General features: G+C 40.1%; 1 protein-coding gene across 1 annotated transcript; it reads right to left on the bottom strand.

The window, feature by feature from the left end:
• Positions 1 to 10411: 10411 nt before the first annotated feature.
• ASB1 (ankyrin repeat and SOCS box containing 1) lies at positions 10412 to 18917 on the bottom strand. The gene is made up of 5 exons (XM_075180434.1): positions 18762 to 18917; positions 16674 to 16815; positions 15778 to 16080; positions 13237 to 13616; positions 10412 to 11060 (listed from the first exon to the last, which is right to left on the bottom strand). The coding sequence occupies exons 1-5, from the start codon at positions 18814 to 18816 to the stop codon at positions 10930 to 10932; spliced, it is 1011 nt and encodes a 336-aa protein (XP_075036535.1). The 5' UTR covers positions 18817 to 18917; the 3' UTR covers positions 10412 to 10929.
• Positions 18918 to 22473: the final 3556 nt, after the last annotated feature.

The raw sequence follows: 22473 nt of genomic DNA, 5'->3' as shown, positions 1-22473 counted from the left end.
TCTCTGTCAAAGCCGGTGTGTAATAGCTTTAAGCACTTTTTAAACACTTAAAATTAACACCTGTGTGTAAGAGGCCTTAGGCATCAGGAAAAAATAATGTGCAGATCCTAAAATATATGTCTTCACTCTGAGTCTTTACTTAATACAGGGGGTTTTTTAATCGGTACAATGTGTTTTCTTAATCTGTTTTCATTCCATCTTTTGTTACTTTTGGTCTACTTTAGAGTTGTCTCTGGTCAGACTACTATAAATGGAGAGAGAGAGAGATGATGTATTCTGAGCTGGTCCCTGGATGTAGACTTGTATACATAACTTGTGCAAGAAGCTCCAGTATAACCTACAAATACCAGGAAACTCACAATCACCAAGAAAAAGGCAGCATTAACAGAATTCGTAAATAATTGAGTGAAATCATGTTTCAGAGACAACAAACGTCCTGACTCTTTTTCCATAGAACATCAAGTATCATTAGAGGAAGTCCCTGGGATTGTGGGGCTGAGCTTGAAAAACTGATTAAAATCTAACCTTCCTTCACATGTGATAATGAATGCATTTCAAATTAACAAGGTGCTTCCGTAAACTTTCCCTGAAGAATTATGAATTCACTTTAGAGTAAAACTTGATCATAATGTTCTCACTTTTAAACCATCCCACAGTCATGCAGTAGGGTGCAGACACTTCCCTTAATTTGGAGTGTAAGGCTCCTTCTACTCTTGTAGCAGGTACGTGTAAACTGAATAAATTGCTAATTGTGTTGTTTTCTGCAAATGTCCTTGGAGCATTCCCATGATGCCTGGTACTTCATTTTCTTAGTGGTGCAGTCCCTGGGAATGGCAGGGGCCACAAATCCCAGGCTTGTCGATGGTGGGAACCCCGCACCTGGCTAATACTGCAGCTTCAGTCCCATTTAATCCAAGATAGGCGGGCGGTAAGATCTGAAAGAACAGTACACGGCGTGTGAGTCAGCCATTCTGATACAAAGTGCTTGAAACATTTTCAAAACATTCAACCCTTGATCTCTTGCAAGCAAAATACACTGTGAAGAAAAGCTTCAGAAGCTCTTGTGTTAATTTATAATCTCATGAGGTATAAGAGGATTTCAACCTACATTAAGGCTAAGAATAGCTCACACCTCTACAGTTTAACCTGGAATGCTTAAAGTGAGACACTAAAACACAATCTGTAATCAGCAAACCTATTGCAATGTGTAACATAGCAATAAATGGTTGTAGATTGTGTCATTGCATACTATACACTATAACCTATAATATCACAAATAAAACAGAACTGTGAAGATTGTTTTTGGTTCGTATCAACCACATGAATTTTTATTTTCTAAATGCAATTTTAATTTTTTCTTTTCTTTTCCCACTGTTAAAAATTGACACCAAAATACTTTTCTTGAATCATAATTCTGGATTTCATATTCCCCTCAAATTACACAAATGTAAAGTTACCACAGAGTCACTGCCATACAGTAATGGTATGTGGAACATGGTCAAAGTAGCAACAATCTGGTTTATGGTGACTAAAGCTGGATACAGAACTCTGCAATCTTATATCAGATGCAACTTTTGTAACTATTTCACTAACGATTGAAAGTCCCAATGAGCTTCACGATTTATGTGTATATACCTACACAATTTACTTTCAGATGATCTTCATCTCTCGTAACAATCTGCTAAAAATATTGTGTCTATGTACACTACAGATATTACACTGCTGGTTGTGAGTGCATACACACTTCTACATTTGCCTGACATCATCGTATCGTTGATTTTTTTTTTTTAGAAAGTTTAAAAAACCAAATCGGGAGATGTGATGTGTTTTGGGATGATAAAACATGATTGTATGAGCATACACACTTGCAATATCTGACCAAACGTTGGTGAATCGTATCTTCATTATAGTTCAGTGATTCCCAAACTTTTTCAGTTTGCGGCATCCTTAGAGTCTCTATAATTGTTTCAAGGCCCCCCTCCAAAATAATTACTGAGCAGTCCCGTTTTATAAGTTGTTGGGTAAAAATAACGTAATAAGTATTTAGGTCAGGACAGAAATATTTAGCAAGTTGTTTGCAAAAATAATATACAAAGCCAAGGGAAAATAATAGTTTTATATATTTTTGTCAATTATATTTCTGTCAAAAAAATAATTTACAGCTAATATTAAGAGGAATAAGAGCAAACAAAATAAAACGTACAAAAATCATCACCCAGTGTCCCCTTCATTCTCGCACCCTGTGCCCTCCTTCATTCTCACACTCTGTGCCCTCCTTCATTCTCACACTCTGTGCCCTCCTTCATTCTCACACTCTGTGCCCTCCTTCATTCTCACACTCTGTGCCCTCCTTCATTCTCACACTCTGTGCCCTCCTTCATTCTCACACTCTGTGCCCTCCTTCATTCTCACACTCTGTGCCCTCCTTCATTCTCACACTCGGTGCCTTCCTTCATTTCACACTCGGTGCCTTCCTTCATTCCTCACTCTGTGCCTTCCTTCATTCCTCACTCTGTGCCTTCCTTCATTCCTCACTCTGTGCCTTCCTTCATTCCTCACTCTGTGTCTTCCTTCATTCTCACACTCTGTGCCTTCCTTCATTCTCACACTCTGTGCCTTCCTTCATTCTTTCGCCCCTCCATTGCTGTTTCCTATCACCATTTACCCTCCGTTTCTTTAATTACCATACTTTCTTCCAGCTCCCCTCTCCTGCTGCTGCTCACTGAATGTCGGACGTGATGACATCACGCCCGACATTCAGTGAGGATGCTGGGTTCCGGGCGCAGCCGGATTGGTAATTTTTTTGTTTTGTTTTGGTTTATTTCCCCTGGCCACGGCACCCCTGTGATAGCGCCGCACACTTTGGGAACTGCTGCTATAGTTGCATAGGTGTGTACCCAGCTTACGTCTGAGTAATTGATATATAGTCATATCATTTTTAGTATTAAAATACATCAGCCAGGCTGAAGAGTTTTTCCTTCTCCCAACAGCCTGTAATGATTAGTAAATTTATAGATGAAATGAATAAATTCCACTTACGGTTATTATTAAAGTTTGATCTCTGATGGAAAGTTGGCCATAATAATAATAATCAGCGACTCTGCCACACAATGTGAGTTTAGCAGCCTTATATTTATCAAATGGCTTAATATTTGACAATTATTGAAATGGCATTATACATCATCAATATAATGAATGCTACGTAACTGTTTCCAATTGTTAACTTGCCATTTAAACAGCCGCACAGCCATGGCCACAACAATACAATTCAAAAAACCAAGATTGGTTGAAACAATAACGTCCTTAGGCTAAATGCTGCTGGGCATTGGCATTCACATAATGCTAATGTGCAAATGACCAGCACTATGATTACTATTTTAAAAAAGAGTTGCATAGTACCTAGATGGTAAATGTGGGTTACTTGTTTAACCATACCTCTCTATCACATTTTATTTGGTTTCAGTTTGAACCACATGTACAAATGTGACTTGCGTAAGTTTTGTTGCAGTGCACCTGAGCATTTTAAGTTCAGTGTATACTTGCACTCAGGTGTGTTTGGGGGTGTTTATGTGCAAGTTCAGTAGTTATTGATTTTACACTTTTCTTTGATACACCTGTTAGTGGACGTGTCTTTGGGAACATTACACTATACCCTGTAAATACCTTTGAAGAGAGATCTAAATGAGGTATCTCAGCAATCGTCATATTTATGCAGATATACTAACCTACCTGTCTATTAAAAATCACACCAGACATCCTGTCGCATGTATATAGATATATAGAGATTGAGATAGAACATCCAGGTAAAGACCCAAGGAAGATATATCTCTAATGGTCTTAATTTAATCCTTCTTCCAGTACATTAAAATCTGTCCATATACAACTTCAAATCCACCCCAGTACTATGTGAAAGCCTAGCACTTGTTTACCATATTACAGAATGCAGCTGTTACCTTGCTTTTTATTCCTCCTGTTATCCCATCACCTGTTTGGATTGTAAGATCTCTGTGCAGGATGCTCCTTACAGCTTTCCTCTCATTGTACTGGTTTCTCACCAAGAAGATATTGTAATATTGAGAGGGGGCTTACACCATGTGGCACCATATATATAATCTTGTATAATAAAAGTGTCACGTTTCTAGGCTGCACTAATTAGACACACAAAAGTTCCTTCCATCACTGAAAATTCGGTTTACTAAATAAAAAAAAAAAAAAAAAAAAAAAAAAAAGCAAAAAAACAAACTGTAAAGGCTAGTTGAAATTCTGATATGAATTGTAAGCAACATGTGAAGAGCAGAACCCTGGAAGGGATCCTCTAGCTTTAGGAGCCTGCTTTTTACTTCATAGTAGAAAATAATTGTACTGCTGATGTGCATGTATATATTTTTTGCTCAGGAATGGTGACTTTGGGGTATATTTACTTAACTGCGGGTTTGAAAAAGTAGAGATGTTGCCTATAGCAACCAATCAGACTCTAGCCGTCATTTATTTAGTACATTCTACAAAATGACAGCTAGAATCTAGACAGCTAGAATCACATATATATATATATATATATATATATATATATATATATATATATATATATATATATATATACACATGTGTGTGTGTGTGTGTATATGTATATGTATATATATATATATATATATGTGTATGTATGTGATTACTGTCATTTATTTATTATAATTGCAGGCAAGTTTGGGTATATAAGTAACGAACAAATATTACTCAGACTTCACATTACACTATACAAGGTATAACAATTATAAAGCTCTATGTAAAATACATGTATTAATGCAACGTGATTAGTGTTATGGTTTTTGTTTGTAATTTTTTTTTTATTTTAAAAAATGCCACCTCTAAGATACATCTCAGGTAACTTACCACTTGTGTTCCAGATAGTGCTGTGTGGACTTGGAACCCCATTTCGTACAAATTCATCCACATACGATTTGGGGTCAGTTCCTGAGGCCAGTATGTCACTTAGCAATGCAATGTAGGCGATAGCCAACCGTAAGGTGTCAATTTTTGATAGTCGCTTCTCATAAGGGAATGTTGGGACCTTGCCCCTTAGTTCTTCAAAAGCGGAATTGATACTCAGCATCCGCCTCCTCTCCCGTATGTTAGCTGCTTGCCTGTGCACCTTTACTGGAGGTTCCAACCAGCTTTGTCCCTGAGAGGAATTACTCACCCCGACATCAAGGTCCAGAATAGGGAACTGAAAATCAGATGTGACCTGAGGGATAGTGGACCAAGGAGATACATTTCTTGGGGAGATATCAAAATCTAAGATGTAGTCATCCAGTGCAGATGGACTTTGGAAACTGCTGTTCAGCTGACCCCAAAACTGTTCTGTTGTTGATGTTTCTGTATCCCACCCAGTTTCCTCCATTAGATATTGGGTGATACGTTCACAGGCAGTGTCTAATACAGAATGGGGGAAGACCAGTTGGCGAGAATTTCCTGGCTGTTAATTTTAAATACTCCTCAGGCTCTTAAGTGGCTCTCAGTGTCATTGTTGGTTTTCCTAAACTAATTAGAAGATGAAACTTCTTTTCAGAGGCTTGAAACTCATTGCTTTTCTAAAGACTTCTCTTTGAAAGTAAAATCAAGGTGCCTAAGAGATGGGTAGGGGGTGTAAGTAAGAACCTGCAGTGTTCTGGATAGTAAAAGGAGGGTGCCTCAACCATTTAGAGGAGCTTGTCATGAACATATGAGGCTCTTGTGTGTCTCTGTAATTGAGATCACAACCTCTGCTCACAAGGGAATTGTATGAGTTTCTAAACAACTTCACTTGTTTTAATATGCTGAATTAAAGTGTAAGGCCCAGTGAAGTATTTTTATATGAACAAGGTGCTTTCACGCAGGTGTTTGCCAGTGAGGCTTACTTTTTACTTGTTAGGGCAGAGGGTGTCAACTCGCTAAGATGAGCTTAACCCGTTTGCTGGGCAGAGGACTGTTTGCTGTATTCACATCCAGACCACAGGCAAACAACTGTTTTTATTTTATACAATAGTAAAACAATCATTGGACAGTAATATATTTTTATAGCAAGTTTATTACCAAGTTTAAGATTATACTTGGATCAATTGAAGAACAAGTCAGTTGTTACAACAAGATATCTGTCCAATCACTTTACAGTATGCCTGCATGTTGAAAAAGCTGTTTACCTCTGGGACTTTTCTGTTTTGCATCAGTGCTTTGTATGTAGTCTTCCTGGCAACAGGTGCCCTGTACAGATTAGTGTATTAACACAAGGAAGGAAATTGGTATCACTTCAGGTTTGATTATTGAACTATGGTGAACAATACTGAGTTGACGATTGATCTTTGGGTTACACCAAATGTAGTTAGGTTGGGGGTGACCTTCCATTGACAGAACCCTAAATGTCAGCAAAGTATGATGAAAACCAGGAGAGAGCATTATGATTTATGGCAAGAAAATGGAGTATTTGAAGAAGGGTGGTCGACGGAGTTGTAGCCGGAAGGAAGAGGGAATATTTGCCTTTCAATTTAGGTATGAGGAGGTATAGAAGGTAGTTGGCTATTGGGGAGAGTGCACTGGGCAAAAACCAAACCGAAGAAGGTTCAGTAGGGAGTCAAAAGTGAGGAAATGAGTTGAACTGTTTGCATGAGGCTCAAGTAGTTTTGAAAGGCATAATAACAAATAAATACGTGGGGATCTAGAGGGCAGGGATAGTGCAATTCAGGAGTATAACAAGACATTTGCAGATCTCGTAGCAACATTTTGTAAGGGACCCATATATTGCCCTAGGAGGAGGGGAGAAAAACATGCAAATAGGGTTTTGATAGGGGAGATGCCCCCAAACCACAGCTGCAGACCCCATGTAGTTACAGCATTGGTTTAAGTGAAGGTTTGTTGCGGGGGGGGGAAAAAAAGGTATGCAGAAAAGGTTTCAGTGGAGGGGAAATGACTATGTTCTGTCTGAACACTCATAGTACCTCACCGGTCCCAGGGAAATAGCAGAAAGTTGACCAGTTATAAGGTGAAAGGAGAAAAGCAATAGTTTGCCTTTGGTGCCTAATACATGTAAATATATGCTGTCCAACATAGGTCTGGAGGGCCAGATGGTATGCTGTGTGACATAGCGGGGCTGAAGATTATGTAGTATGTAAAGTAAATATTCCTACTTTCCCATTTAGCATGCATGTTATCGTGGAAAAGAATAAACACTTAGGGCTAGATTTACTAAACTGCGGGTTTGGAAAAGTGGAGATGTTGCCTATAGCAACCAATCATATTCTAGCTTTCATTTATTTAGTGCATTCTACAAAATGACAGCTAGAATCTGATTGGTTGCTATAGGCAACATCTCCATTTTTTTCAAACCAGCAGTTTAGTAAATATACCCCTTTAGTGTGTTGTTACATATGCTGCATTGTTCAGCAGAAAAGTAAATGCTCTGTCCATCATATATAGTATTTGGCCCTATGCCAAGCATAACCATTTCATGTATAGGCTTATGCACACCATTTTCACCTCTTGTATTTAACATATCCTTCTGAACACCACACATTGCCACAATATCATCAACCCCCCCCCCCCCCTCCCTGTGATTAGCATCATGCCCCCCACCTGGTACTGAGCCTAATGCCCACCTCAATCCCATCACCGCTAGCTATACTACAACATCACTCCCACCACAGCCTTGCTGCTATCTTCTTTCCATTTATCAGTGGTGGTTGGTAATCTTACATGTTGGCAGGGATGGTAACACTGCTACCTTTTTAGAGACTATGAAGAGAAATAATTTGAGCCACTTAAAATGCAGTGCTTTGGTCCACTTACATCACCATAATTTTAAAGAGCAACAGTGATTCCTACTGGTCAAACCGGTGGTAGTCATTTCCAACAGTGAAAATAGACAGTATAAATACAGACATGGACAACATCCTGACATGGATAAAATACCATTTACAGTTACACTGCTGGCATTAAAACAGCAATGCGAGCAGGTCTGGCGTCTATACAGCTGCCAGACCCATAGGCAGTAAACAGTGAAGAAAAAAATAAGTCCACGTACCCCTGCCCCCCTGTCATATTAACCCAAATGCTGCCAGGCTAGGGCTCGGCAGAGGACCATTCGAAGGGGTAAACTGTGCGGGGTCACCCAGATTCTCTTTCAAGCAGCCCTATGCTTAGCCAGCCAGGGCTGGTAGCACCATAGCACAGGAAACCACAGCAGGGGGGGACCCCTGCCATGATGACAACCAACACCTGGCTTGTCAGCACTGGACTGGACTCCCTAGATGGGGGGCCTGCTCATTTTTTGTGTGGCCCCCACTCCCTAGGAATACCCAGCCCTGTGCTTACAGCACTAGGGCTCTTCTCACCCCATTTAGTGTGGGTTAATAATGTGTGTTAAAAAAAAAAAAGTTTAAAACACTATTGTAGCTTGTGCAACTACAAGTTCCAGCCAGCCAGGCTGTCATTAACAGTCTGGGCATGCTAGTGCTTGTAGAACTACAAGCACCAGCATACACATGGCAGCAGTGTCTGCGTTTTTGCTGTCTGTATTTTATCCGTGTTGTGTTTTAATCCATGTAGGTAATTAGAGTGTTGGGATTTTGTCCATTTCTGTATTTACACTGTTGGGTATTTTATCCATGCCAGTATATACAACATCAGGATTTTCGTGTTTTTATCATTTCTGCCTGTATTTTTACTGTTGGAAATTATTACCCAACCCGGTCAAACAGTGATTTCTGGTACAGATACAACTTTCTAAGGTGACGGGAGAATGAAGCCAAACTGGTCAGATATCCGCATTGGTTTTTGTGCCAGGACTGTGCTAATAAAAATACTTTAAATGTTAAATATTTTTATTTCTGTCAACGTATGGGAACTGTGCCACATGAAAGCCTTTACAAGATGTCTAAGTATTAAGCCTTGTATTTTAACACTACTGTCCCTTTATTACTAAATGTTCTCTGTGACAATGTGTTGTGTGGGCTGTCTCTGCATTTGGTTAACCAGCCTGGGTCAGCTGATGTCAGGAGCAGCTGACTAAGTGCCAACAGCAGGGGCAGCTGTCACCAACAGGCTTGTGTCACACTGAGCTCACGGAACCATCTCTAAGGCATTGTGTCAGTATGAATGAGACACAGAAGCTGTAGGCTCACAAGGGAAGATAGAATAACACAATGGCAGGGAAATAAAGTTGGGACTGTCTATTTTGTGTGTTTGCTCACACTGACTTTCTTAAAATTAAAATTAGTGTAACCCTATGGTGGTAGTACTCTAATGATTGGCTCCACCATAGGGTTACACTAATTTTAATTCTATTTTTTTCAACACTATTTTTAAATATTTCGCTTTTTTAACAAGTTGTATACCTATACACATATTTTTTAATGCATATCAATAAAATATTAGTATTAATTGACTATTTACTTTATACCTGGAGTGCTATATAGGTCAAGATTCTGTTCTCTCTTCATATCCATGTTATATGTATGACCTCAGCACCCCCTCACATAGTTAAGTTTATTTAGGAGTGAGGTTGGTTGTTGTCTAGTGCGGAGCGGTTTTTCCCTTTCCCCTATTTTCCCAGCCTTTCCTTATGGGACCATCTTTTTTATATATCAAATTACAATAAGGTATTTCTGTGCATTCCAATCAAACCTGATGGTTTGCTTTTTTCTGTGTGCTTTATAATAGTCTGCACTAGGACTGCTCAGTGTCTGTATTCCTATCAGAAAATCCAAAATGTGTAAGTGAAAATCTGTAGGTGTCAGAACAAAGATCTGCAGTATTAAGTTTAAATGTATATGGTTTTATGTTGATGTCAGTGTAAGAATGCTTTAGCTGCAGCTGCTAAAAATCCCAAATTACCATATATCGTTTCTAAGATTCTAATTGCACCCTCCTGTACAAAACTTATGATATATCACCCTAGTACCATATATTTAACTATCCCATGTTTTTCCCCTCTTTATATTACTATACTTTATATATAGTTAAAATAATCTCCGATGCTGGTCAGTCAGAATATTATTTATCAGTGAAACTTAAAATTCACTCTAATAGGCACAAAAATACACTAGATCAAATTGAGTAACTAATAAGTTCATTGATTTCTATATTTTAGAGCAGTGGGTGGAAATAGGAGCATCTATAGATAGCATCTTGGATGGCATTGAACCTGCTGCAAGACCAAATTACTATTAGCACTGCCACTCTACACAGATGAACCACAATCATGACCTAGCTTTTTATATGTGCGATATGACCAATAGCAAAGAGGTCTTTCAAACTGAATATCACTCCGCACCCCTCCAACTTCACTTTGACCACCACTGAAATAGCACAGGCAAATGTTAATATACAGCAAACTGATTATCATGTACCAAACCCTTGCAATAAAAAGCGACAACAAATAAATGAGTCTGTTATAAACAATATTTTTTTTTTATTGTGCATATTTCCAAACTACACAATAAAATACTTTTATAAACTTATTTTAATTAAATAACCACCATACTGCTTTGTGTAGCTGTACACATCATGTAAGCTCAATGTAGAATGATATATTTACATATGTATTAAATGTTGGTGCATTGTGGCCGTGCAGTGGATCCATGTTATATGGCTGTGCATTTGTTAGCAGGTACTTGCCATGACAGATAATGTAAAGTGTCACTTGATGTATATGTAAGCGCAGAACACATCCTGTATAGGTGACAATGTTCAAAAGTATATTGCTAACTGTGTTTGTGTATTTCATATACACATTCTACTGGACTTTGCTTCACATGGAAACAAATGCAGTAAGGCACTCGCACTATGACAGCAATCCATTCTGCAGTAAAGGCCTCATGCAGTTCTTGTGGGTTGCCGGAAAGCAATTTCCATTGCAGGTAGCTTTAGAGAAGAGTAGCATGTTGCGTATGGTCGAATCTACCATTACACCTCATAGAGAAGGAACGCGATGACACGGTGAGGGATAGGGAGGCTGCTTATTGATAACAGTCTGTGTTTTCCAACCACCCTCCTCACAGCAATGCGACACAGACTGGATAGTGTCCGGGGACAGCCTGCACACAAAGAGGACAATGTTAGATGTTTACGTAAAAAATAAATAATCTGCAGTGCCCTATGTCATGTGTAATCCTTGTAGCAGTAAAGGCAGTTCTGAGAAAAGCGGACTGTACATATTTTATCTTCAAACCTATTTGTTACACAACTGCTTCTTATGGATGTTCTACTGTAATTTGTATTGTATTTTTTATGTTATATATATATATTACAAGTGAATAGCATTGATTATCTTGTTACAATGGCACCTGTCAGGGCGTAGGACATATTGGGCAGCAAATGAACAGTCAGTTCTTCAAGCTGATGTGTCAGAAGCATCATCATCATCATCACCATTTATTTATATAGCGCCACTAATTCCGCAGCGCTGTACAGAGAACTCACTCACATCAGTCTCTGCCCCATTAGAGCTTACAGTCTAAATTCCCTAACACACACACATACACACACAGACTAGGGTCAATTTGTTAGCAGCCAATTAACCTACCAGTATGTTTTTGGAGTGTGGGAGGAAACCGATGCAAACACGGGGAGAACATACAAACTCCACACAGATAAGGCCATAGTCGGGAACTGAACGCATGACCCCAGTCCTATAAGGCAGAAGTACTAACCACTTAGCTGCTGAAGCAGGAAAAATAGGCAAGTAATGATCTGAGTGACTTTGACAAGGGCCAAATTGTAATGGCTAGAAGAACCGGGTCAGAACAGGTCTTGTGGGGTGTTCCCAGTATGCCCAAGGGCCATTGATGCAAGTGGGGAGAGAAGGCTAGCCTGTCTGGTACAATTCAACAAAAAAGCTAGTATAGCACAAATTGCTGATAAAATGAATGCTGGCTATGATAGAAGGGTGCCAGAACACAGTACATTGCCAGTCTGCGACTACACAGCCCCATAAAGTGACTATGTTGACCCTTGTCCACTTTAGAAAGTGCCTACAATGGGGACGTGACTGCCAGAACTGGACATGGTGCAATGGAAGGTGACCTGGTCTGAAGAATCACGTTTTCTTTTACATCATGTGGACGGCCGCATGCATGGGCATCGTTTACCTGGGGAAATGATGGCACCAGGATGCACTATGAAAAGATGGCAAACAGAGACAGTGTGATGCTCTGAGAAATGTTCTGCTGGGAAACCTTGAGTCCTGGCATTCATGTGGATGTTAATTTGACACGTACCACCTAACTAAACATTGTTGTAGACTGAGTACACCCCTTCATGGCAACTGTATTCCGTGATGGCAGTGGCCTCTTTCAGCAGTATGAGGCGCCCTGCCACACTGCAAAAATTGTTCAGGAATGGTTTGAGGAGGATGACAAAGAGTTCAAGGTGTTGATTCGGCCTCCAAATTTCCTAGATCTCAATCTGATTGAGCATCTGTGGGATGTGCTGGAAAAACACTTCCGGCCTTGCACCTTACAGGATCTGCAGAAAATGTCTTGATGCCAGATACCACAGGACACCTCCAGAGGTCTTGTAGAGTCTGTGCCTCGACAGACAGATCAGAGCTGTTTTGGCAGCACTGGATCTACACAACATTAGGCAGGTGGTTTAAATGTTGTGGCTGATTGGTATATATCTCCCCTTTCCTCATTGTTTATTTTCAATTTTCCTTATCTAGTCAGTACATTTATTGAATACATATTTGTAAGATGGATCTTTTGCATGAAACAATGAGCTAATGACTCCTATCTACATGACACATGTAAATGTCTAGCCAAACCAGAAGAGGTGGGCTAAGATTACTTTCACATGTACTGTTTAGAGCACCAGAGTAATATCAGAATATTAACATACTCCTTGAATATTCATCATCTCTCTGAATTAAATTGCAGCAGAATAACACATTAACAACCTAAAGTCATTTTCTCTAGAGTAATTACTTTCAGGGTTTGTGTGCCCCACTCTGCCCTGACAATGATCACTGTAATCTTAACAGTTTACAACAAGTAACCAGGAAAAGTGCAGAGGTAGCCAACTGCATTATGACACCGTTATAGGGCAAGAATGACTGATTACAACAAAGTACGAAGGAGGAAGTGGGGTAAACCTAAAATAAGTTGGTCTAAACAAATTATTTTCTTTTTGTTCAATTAGAAAAACGAAAAGGATATGTTCTATCAAGGGCTTCCTATCCAGTTTTTCTTCCTACCCATAGTGAATAGGACATACATTTTGCCTCTTTGAAGAGTTGCAGGGCTTCTGGATTCACTTTCTGTCTGGAGTGCTCTCGTGCAACTGCTTCCATGCACACAAGACTTACATCTGCTCCGAAGTCAACGAGTAGCTGAACAAACAGTTGGTCACAGCCATGGTCAAGAACAGCCTCGAGCAGGCAGGATGGAGATGCCCGTGAAAGGTTTGCCTCACACATCAAACCCCAGCTATTATAGTCGGGATTGGCACCAGCCTGAAGCAAGAGACGGAAGCAAGGTAGATTGTCATAGACTGCACTTATATACAGGGGTGTGCAAGTCAAAGATGTCAGGCATCGAGGAGAAGAACCAGAACCACATGATAGCTGGTGGTCAACATCCACATCTGCCCCATATCTGGTGAGAAAAGATGACTGCATTAAGTCTCTATTCCTCTTCTGGGCATAACACACACACATGTCTATACATAAGACTCCCTGTCTGCTTTAACCCACAGCTAGTCACTAAACGCTATAACCCTATTATATTATTTATAATACACACTCTCTGGCCTGTATTTACAATAATGGTAATATGGATGCCTGCCTTGAGCAGCACAGAAATTGTTTTAGGTCACTTTTAATTACTTTTTCCATCTTTCCTAATCACATTTTCTCCAAATAAAATGAAGAAGGGTTTTAAAAAGATGAGCAATGAACATGTGAGGGCACACGATTACTAGTTCAGGATGCATTCATTCGCAATGCCCACTGTACTCGGCCCCTCTCTCAAATAGAAAGCACATTCATCACACATTCACCCAGTATACACTAAGTGGCCATTTCATTAGGGTCACCTTTCTAGTACGGAGTAGGAATCCCCATTACCCACAGAACAGCCTGAATTATTTGTGCCAAGGATTCAACAAGGTACTGGAAACATTCCTTAGAAGTTCTGGTCCATGTTGATATGATAGCATCACGCACTTGATAAGCACGGTAGCTTAGTGGTTAGCGCCTCTGCCTCACAGTGCCATGAGTTTGATTCCTGACCATGGCCTTATCTGTGTGGAGTTTGTATGTTCTCCCCGTGTTTGCGTGGGTTTCTTCCGGGTGCTCCGATTTCCTCCCATACTCCAAAAACATTATTGTAGGTTAATTGGCTGCTATCAAATTGACCCTAGTCTGTTTGTGTGTTAGGGAAGACTGTAAGCTCCAATGGGGCAGGGACTGATGTGAGTGACAAATATTCTCTGTACAGCGCTACCACATTAGTGGTGCTATATAAATGATGATAGGTGTTTTTGATTTAATTCATAATATTAGCTTGGTGTGGCAATACCAATTTATGGCATGGAACCTCTCTTTTACGGTTACATCAATAATATCCAAAAACAGACATCTCACCACAGGAGACTGTGCAGCTGGGATGAGTTTGAATGCAGCAAAATAAGGACACAGGAAAGTAACACACTTACTGGAGTCATGTCTGCTATTTAAATTAAGGAAAACTTATGACTTGTTGTGTAGAGCTAATCCCACCAGAATGTCCTACAAAAATAAGTGTAAAGAAATCCTGACTTGAATGCAATTGCATTGTGAATAGGGAGACTTTCTTGCGCTGACATCTGACATCACAACTGTGAGCAGCTGAAGCATGTTTAAGATGTCCTGTAAATCGAACATTTTTATTCACTGTAGAGTCAATTTCATATTGAGAAATGTTTCATTAAATTTGTTGTCTCCCAGCAAGATGAAATCTGATTATTCCTGAGTGTACTACTATTCTGTGTTTAATCATATTTATTTTACAAGAAACTATTGTATAATATTTTTGCATGTCATTTTTGTTAATCATTTTCATCTTACGTATTGTGGATTTATTTTACATATTAAATTGCACTTAATAAGTTCAGGTCTCTGTGTTCTTACACATTCAATGCTACATAGCTGAAACAGATCATTTGGTTTATGATAACCCTGATTACAGTAAGTTGTGAGAGACTAGACTAGCTAAAGGGAGAACCTAGGAGTGTTAGCTCTTCAGAAAAAAACACCTTTGTTGTGGTGTAATTGTGTGAGATAGACAGGGAGAGTTTTTATTGGTTTTAAACAGACCAAGTGGTTGTTTTTGATAAACCCTTTGACACACAGACACACACGTACGTGAGAGCTGGGTTGTGACAGGCACCAACAATCATTTCACGATCAAAGCATTTCTTCCCCATTCTGGTGTTTGGTCTGCACAACAACTGAACCTCTTGACTATGTCTGCATGCTTTTATGCATTGAGTTGCTGCTACGTGATTGGCGGATTAGATTTGCCTTAATAAAGGGGCCACCAAGTGTATACGTAAAGTGTATTCATTACACATGCACCCACTGTATACAGAAAACACTCACTACATCTAGTCCCTCTCCCTCTGAAAGCAATAGCAAATTCAGCACATATGTAAACAGACATTTCAGTCACCCCAACTTACTCAATTAACTTTTCTTTTTCATACATTCACCCAGCAATGCCTACACTCTCCTATCACAAAGGTAACAATAATTGTATTGCGTCTCTAGGCTCTCACCGTATTAGCTCTTGCAGTATATCAGCCCGGCCCACACGTGCTGCATGGTATACCGGAGAGCTCCTATTATGTGGGCTGCCATTAGGATTCGCTCCAGCTTTCAGAAGAACTTGCACACATTCCAAGTGCCCATTTTCTGTTGCCACAAAGAGAGGGGTCTGGCCTTTTACATCCACCAGTTCCAGTTCTGCTCCATAATGGATCAGGAGAGCCACACAGTCAGCATGACCAGCAGTGGCTGCGACACGAAGAGGCGAACAGGGAAGCCAACCGCTGCACCATACAGACTTCTCATTTATACGTCTGGGTATCAGAGGGTGGGGGGGGAAAACACATGTTGGAAAACAGGAAATACAGATGAACAAGCACTTTCAGGTAAGCAAGTCTGAAGAGGGATGTTATAAATAAAACAGATTCACATAAAGTCAACAGAAATGATGATTGTTCTAAGCAAAGTTGATGGATGCTGAAAACAAATGTCAGTGATTCTACAAGCTCTTCTGTTTCCAATGAGTAGTTTCAACCCTTCTGTGTTGTTTCCAATACATAGTTATGATTCTGTAACTCTTTCTACAAATGTGGTATTAAATGGTACATTTTACACCTCTGGAAATGTTTGCACATCATAAAGGAGTTCTGGCATTTTTTATTGTAGTCCATAAATTATAGTCCATAAATTAACAGAGGTGCACTTGTCACTAATAAGCAGACTACACTGAGATGAATATGTAAAGCAAAATGTATATTATCTCCCTAGTGTCACCAGAATACTACTTATTTTACTCAATTATACTACTTAGAGACTGTGTTTAGCTTGTATTAAATGGAAAAACATAGCCTTTCTAAGTGGAAGTCTACATGTATGCCTATTTTATTTTTTCTTCACTCCTTCCTACCGCAGGAAGCGCTCCTCTTGTAACAAGGTCCTCAGGGTATCAATGTCCCCCACACATGCCGCATTGTGCAGTAGTGGATCCTGGCACTGCTCTGAATGATGGTCACAGTACTGGTCTTGTAGCCATGCTTTCAGGTTGCGCCCTGCATATGGAGAAAGAGCAGCAATCTTACAGGAGTTTGTAATAACTATTCTTCTGACATAGAGCACAGAAAAAAATCAGATAAATACTATACAACTAGTCACCTTATAGTAGGTACCTGCATAAATAAGAGGAATTATTTTTGTGATAGGTCTCCCAGGTTTGTCTGCCTTGCAAATACCATTAATGTAGAATATTATTACCTGCATTGTTTTGTTGGGTTTTTATTGTACTTTTGTCTGACTTCCATAAATTATTAGCTATATGCTGTATCAAGCATACTGGATAGTATGGTACAATGTCCTATGGTACAATGACAGTGCCAGTAAAAAACACACAGGATGTATGTCCTAGTACTTAAGATGTACAGGTTGCACGTTACATGCAGCCATTTTGTGGGCTGATCCAATAGTTATGTGAATGCAGATAATTTACTTGTAACTAATTACATCAATGTGGCATTTTGTGCTTTTTGCCTCCATGTTGTCACTAGGTCTCAGTGAATTAATAGATTGGTTTAGCCACAAAACAGCTGACCGTGTGTTTGCATCATGTGTACTACTATAGAGAACCTACAGAAAGCTGTTACCAGCCCAGTTCAGGCAGTGTCCAAGATATATCTGATGGGCTGAATATTGGCTCACCCACAAAATAGCTCCATCTACTATATGTAGCCAAAAAGCTGTAAGATTGTAAGCATGCATTAGAAAAATCTAACTTTAGCTTAAATTTAATTTAAAGTGTGCCTATCCATTGTTAAACTATCTTCCACCAGGAATCCTGCAATGTGTTTATGCCTGCCTAAATGACTATCCAAAGATTTGTATCATTATCTCAAACATCTATTTTTTAAGGGTTGCCATCTGCCTACTCGAAATAGAATCTTTTCCATTTTCAACATCACCTTAGTAATCAATACTGCCCCCAATGTAAAGGCCCAGGTAACCCCTGTTACCTGAAGTGGCGAGCCCCCTCTAGTCACTAGTGGATTCAGAGCATCTGTATGATGCTCTGAAGTTATTCCATAGAATTGTGCCCAACCTGTCATTCTGGAGTGCCAAATGTAAACTTATTCAGAAGGGAGCTATTAAATTCCTCCCTGATCAAGCAGGATTGGCTGCAACACTACCTATATAAGTAAGCAGCCTAGGTGAGCGAGGGGGAGTGTTTGATGATATAACGATAAGGGGGCTTCATCAAGAATGATGTGGAGTTGTGGTTAATGATTCATGGATGAAAGTTCACATTTAAATAAATAATAATGTGTACTACTGAAACACCAACAACCAGTAGATGCCAACATCTGAATTCAATAGTCAGCGGAACCTATGCAATGCATAGCTGGTGGGAAGGACTATGAAACATGCAGTGTATGTAAAAAGTGTAAGTTGCTAACAAAAAAATTAACTAAATAAAAAATAAACAGTAGTATCCACGGCCAAATATTTATCAATTTGGGCTGTTCTTGAAAATCAATGCACTACAGATAATTGAGGTCAGTTAAAGAGCACCAGCCACAGGAGCGGGCTAGGAAATTTTAGGCTCGGTTCAGCAAAGTATTACGAACATTTTTAGAGGGAGGGGTGGGGATGCAGGAAGCCCAGTATAGGACAGGCCCCCCCTGCAAGCCAGTCCCTAACCAACCAATACACAGCAAGAGACACCCAGTGGTCCACATACAATCTGTGATGGTTACATGCCCTGTATGCTACCTGTACCCTCCCTGCAGCAGTTACAGGGATGGCAGCGTACAGAGGAGGTGGCTGCACGGTCCCTGTTCTGCAAGGAGAATGATGGCTGCAGTTTGTGCCATTTGCAGGGTGTGGGTAAGCTGCATGGTCCATGACAGGGGTGGTACTTGTTGGTGCTCAGCGGTGGCCGTAAGTCACCGTCAGCCCAGTCTGGTTCTCTGCACTGGATGATGCTAATCATACACGGTTCTCTTACCTATCCTAGGGGCATGTCCAAGGCCTCGTCCTGCCCCTCCAGACTCCTCTTCCATCAGGAACTACCTCCGGGGGTAAATATATGTCCACAGCAATCCCTGGTGGAACCAGCCGTGTCTGAGCTAGCTGACCCGCCTCCAGTCAGAGCGGATTGGAGGGTCGTTGTGTCACTCAAACACGTGACTGTGACGGCAGTGAGGGTGGGTTTATAATAATAATTTATATAGATATAATCCGACTGCTGTATGTACTTCAATAATGGAAAAATTTGTGTGAAATCTTCTAGATCATGGAACATGTGAAAGCGTGTGTTCATCAATGGGATTACAGATTAGTGTGCTTAGTTATGCTGCTTCATGAGGCAGCACCTGCTATTGCACCCTTTGTCCGCATAAGTCAACATACAAGATAAATAATACATAATATTGCCGCACAGTGTCACTGTAATCATCATTACGTGTACCAGCATGGTAGAAGTCACAATAATATTTGCATTTTTGTAATTCCCTAAAATGGTGCTGCCTCCAAAATCCTGCTACATAAGGAGTTTGCCTTATTTTGCCTTATTAAATATACATAGCCATTTGTGAGTTGAACCACAACTAATATTAATAAGAATGCAGGTAGGCAACCTATTCAGAAGTCCAAAAGCACCCTGAAAGCCTAGTAATGTTAATGGTGCCTCTCATCATTACAAAATGGCTGCCTCCACTGTATATTGAGTGGTGAAATTTGAGGTTTTGTGATTTCAACACTGTCCTGTTAAGAATTGCACAATTAGCGCAACAATCACGTTTTTCACCAGTGTGGTGTCAAGCTGAAAAGTATAATTGTCACAATGTTTGTAAAGGACTTGCAAATAGTAGTGTGATCACAAACCATATCCTTTAAAACCAGAAAAATGCCCATTGTGGTAGGGCTCCCATGTGACTTGCTTTCCCAGGACAGATTTTTTTTACACCCAATATTTTTCATAGACAGTGTTAATTCTCCAATAATGTTGACTGTTGTTGAGTCCAAATTAACAGGAGCGATTATCTGATGTACAAAGGAACCAAAAAGGAGAAACCAGAGTTAACAATAAAGTCTATTTAAAACGCAAATATTAAGTTTCACTCACTATTCATTATATAAATTAATTTCTTGCAACCAATATTGAATGCTGTGAATGGTGAACAGCAGTCTGAAGGTATTGGCTAGAAACTGGATCCATTAATGTAACTTCATGCATTCTAAATGATATCCCACCATAGCAGACGTGTGTCACACCATGTGCTTCCTCATTGGCTTGTGGGAGCATTCATTCACTTCTATGGTCCAGTATTACTTGCTTATTGAACTTGCTTATTGATTAAAAAAACAAAGATAAATCTTGCGGGCAAATTGATTTTGAAATAACTAATACAATTGATTAATTTTAAATACAAATATATAAAGTGGTCGAAGTGGGGGTGTATACAGTGGTGTCCTATATTGCCACTTCTACTGCAGACTTGCCAACTCTCCCGAAATATCCGGGAGACTCCCGCATTTTGCGAGAGTCTCCCGGGCTCCCGGGCGAGTGTGGCAATCCCCCGCATCTGGATAATTCTGCCCACTTCCTAGTGAAGTGGGCAGAATTAAGTCCCAAACGCCGCGATTCCCGGTGAATCGCGGCGTTTGGCCCCGCCCCCCGCTGTCAAATGACGCATTTTGCGTCATCACGTCATGGGGGCAGGTCCAAAATGACGCCACTTGGAGCCCCCCCCCCCCCCCCCCCCCGTTACGCCCACCTCCTCTGCAGGCTCCCGGATTTCACCAACAGAAAGTTGGTAAGTATGTTCTACTGTCATCAACTATTAAATTCTATTCACTTACATTTTCCATTTCCACACTTCTAAATTTCCACTTCAACCACTAAATATATGTATAAATCATATATAATTAACATGTTGGATAAACACTTTGTATTGTTTTAAAATAGCTTGTACTGAATCAGCAGATTCAACATGAATTCCACCCCACAACCCCTTTAAATTCACCAAACTTTATATAAACAAAACAAATCAGCTATGAACAAAATATTGCTGCTGCATATAACAAGTAACTAATACATTTGCATCACTTAAACATATATAGAATTAATTTTAAATCCATTGCTTCTTATAATTCTTACAATATGCAAATGTGTTACATTCAGCAGCAATATTGTTCATAGCCAATTTGTTTTGTTTAAATAAAGTTTGGTGATATTGAACAAAAAATGCAAATTCATCTTGACCTTACTAGCATTTAGTCCAAGTAATGTTTAAATAGAATAATAAAGTATTTATCAAACTTTGTTAAATATATTTTTATACATTTGTTTCTTTGTTTTTAAACTATTAGTTATTTGAAGATTGATTGTGAGTAACATTGAACCATATTTGCCAATTTGTGCTGTCTCCCTTATGGGAGATCCTGGAAGGCAGGTCAGCTGGCAAATGTGGGAAGGCTGACAGCATAACCTCGCCACGATCACGATTTGTGTCTTTAAGCCCTGCTCCATCCCAGGATCCGGGAGAACTCCATGAAATTCAGGAGCCTCCCGGACTTTCCAGGAGGGTAGTCAAGTATGGATTGAAGCCAGTTTTTTTTAACCAATCAGTATGTAAGGCATATTTGCCAACTTTGGCAAGTTGGCCACCAGGAGATCCAGGGGGAGGAGGGTGTGTGTGTGTTGGGGAGGTGTTATGTTAACTAAAGCTGGGTACACACTACACTGTTTTCGTCCAATAATCGGCTAAAACAGCCGACAAACGACCGCTCGTTCAAAACTCGGGTCAGTGTGTGCAGTGACACGATGGTCGAAAGTCTGCCCAAATGGACGATTATCGTCTCATTTGGTTGGTCGTACCGTTTAATATTTTCGTTCCAATATCGTTTCCACTGTGTAGTGTGTATAAACTTCCGACCGATCCACAACAGTGAGTATGAAATTACAGTCATTGCTCACGACAACATGGCTGTAAAAAGTCGCTAAAGGGACGTCCGCTGTTCCCTTTATCGTCCTAAACAAGGCTAGTGTGTATGCAGTCCATGGACCGAGCGATCGGAACATCGATCGCATGTAAAGTTGCTCAGCATAAAAAGTTGGTCGAAATTTCTGTAGTGTGTACACAGCTTAACAGAAGCCCTACACTAGCAAACACAGCTGCATGTTTGGTGAAGAAGGCTGATAGCATTAATAGTCTTGCAGCCTGTATTGACAGACTAACTACAAAACTACCAAAGGGGACTGTAAATCCCATGTGGGGGTCTGAAATAGCCAAAGAATAGACAACCTGTACAAGCTGCAAGAGAGGCAGATGGAGGTCAGGTCCTGCACAAGGGAAGAGAGAGCCATATACCAGCAGAGATGAAAAGAGAAAGCAAGACGCCAGCACAAAGGTAAGAAGAGATCCCATACACACCCCAGAGATCCAGGGAGCGTCCAGGAATATTCCAGTTGTCAGCTACCTGTCCTTTTTCTTTGCTGCTACTCCAGATCCTTGCTATTGATATTGCTCCCTTCACGTTGCTATATGTTGCATAGTAACTGGAGGACATTCCAGATCTTTGATTCGTGTTCAATTAATCCTACAACTTTCCAGAGTTGGTCAGTGTCTGGTGCATGTTTGAGTAACCTAACACTGCACTGCACCACAATCAGAGCTATTTGTCCGTTGAGTCTGAGGCAGATGTACTGCCTTTCA

Source organism: Mixophyes fleayi, chromosome 7 (assembly GCF_038048845.1).
Source record: "Mixophyes fleayi isolate aMixFle1 chromosome 7, aMixFle1.hap1, whole genome shotgun sequence".
Classification (NCBI taxonomy): Eukaryota; Metazoa; Chordata; class Amphibia; order Anura; family Limnodynastidae; genus Mixophyes; species Mixophyes fleayi.
The sequence above is the reverse complement of the archived record's forward strand: the minus strand, read 5'-3'. Positions and strand labels throughout refer to the sequence as shown.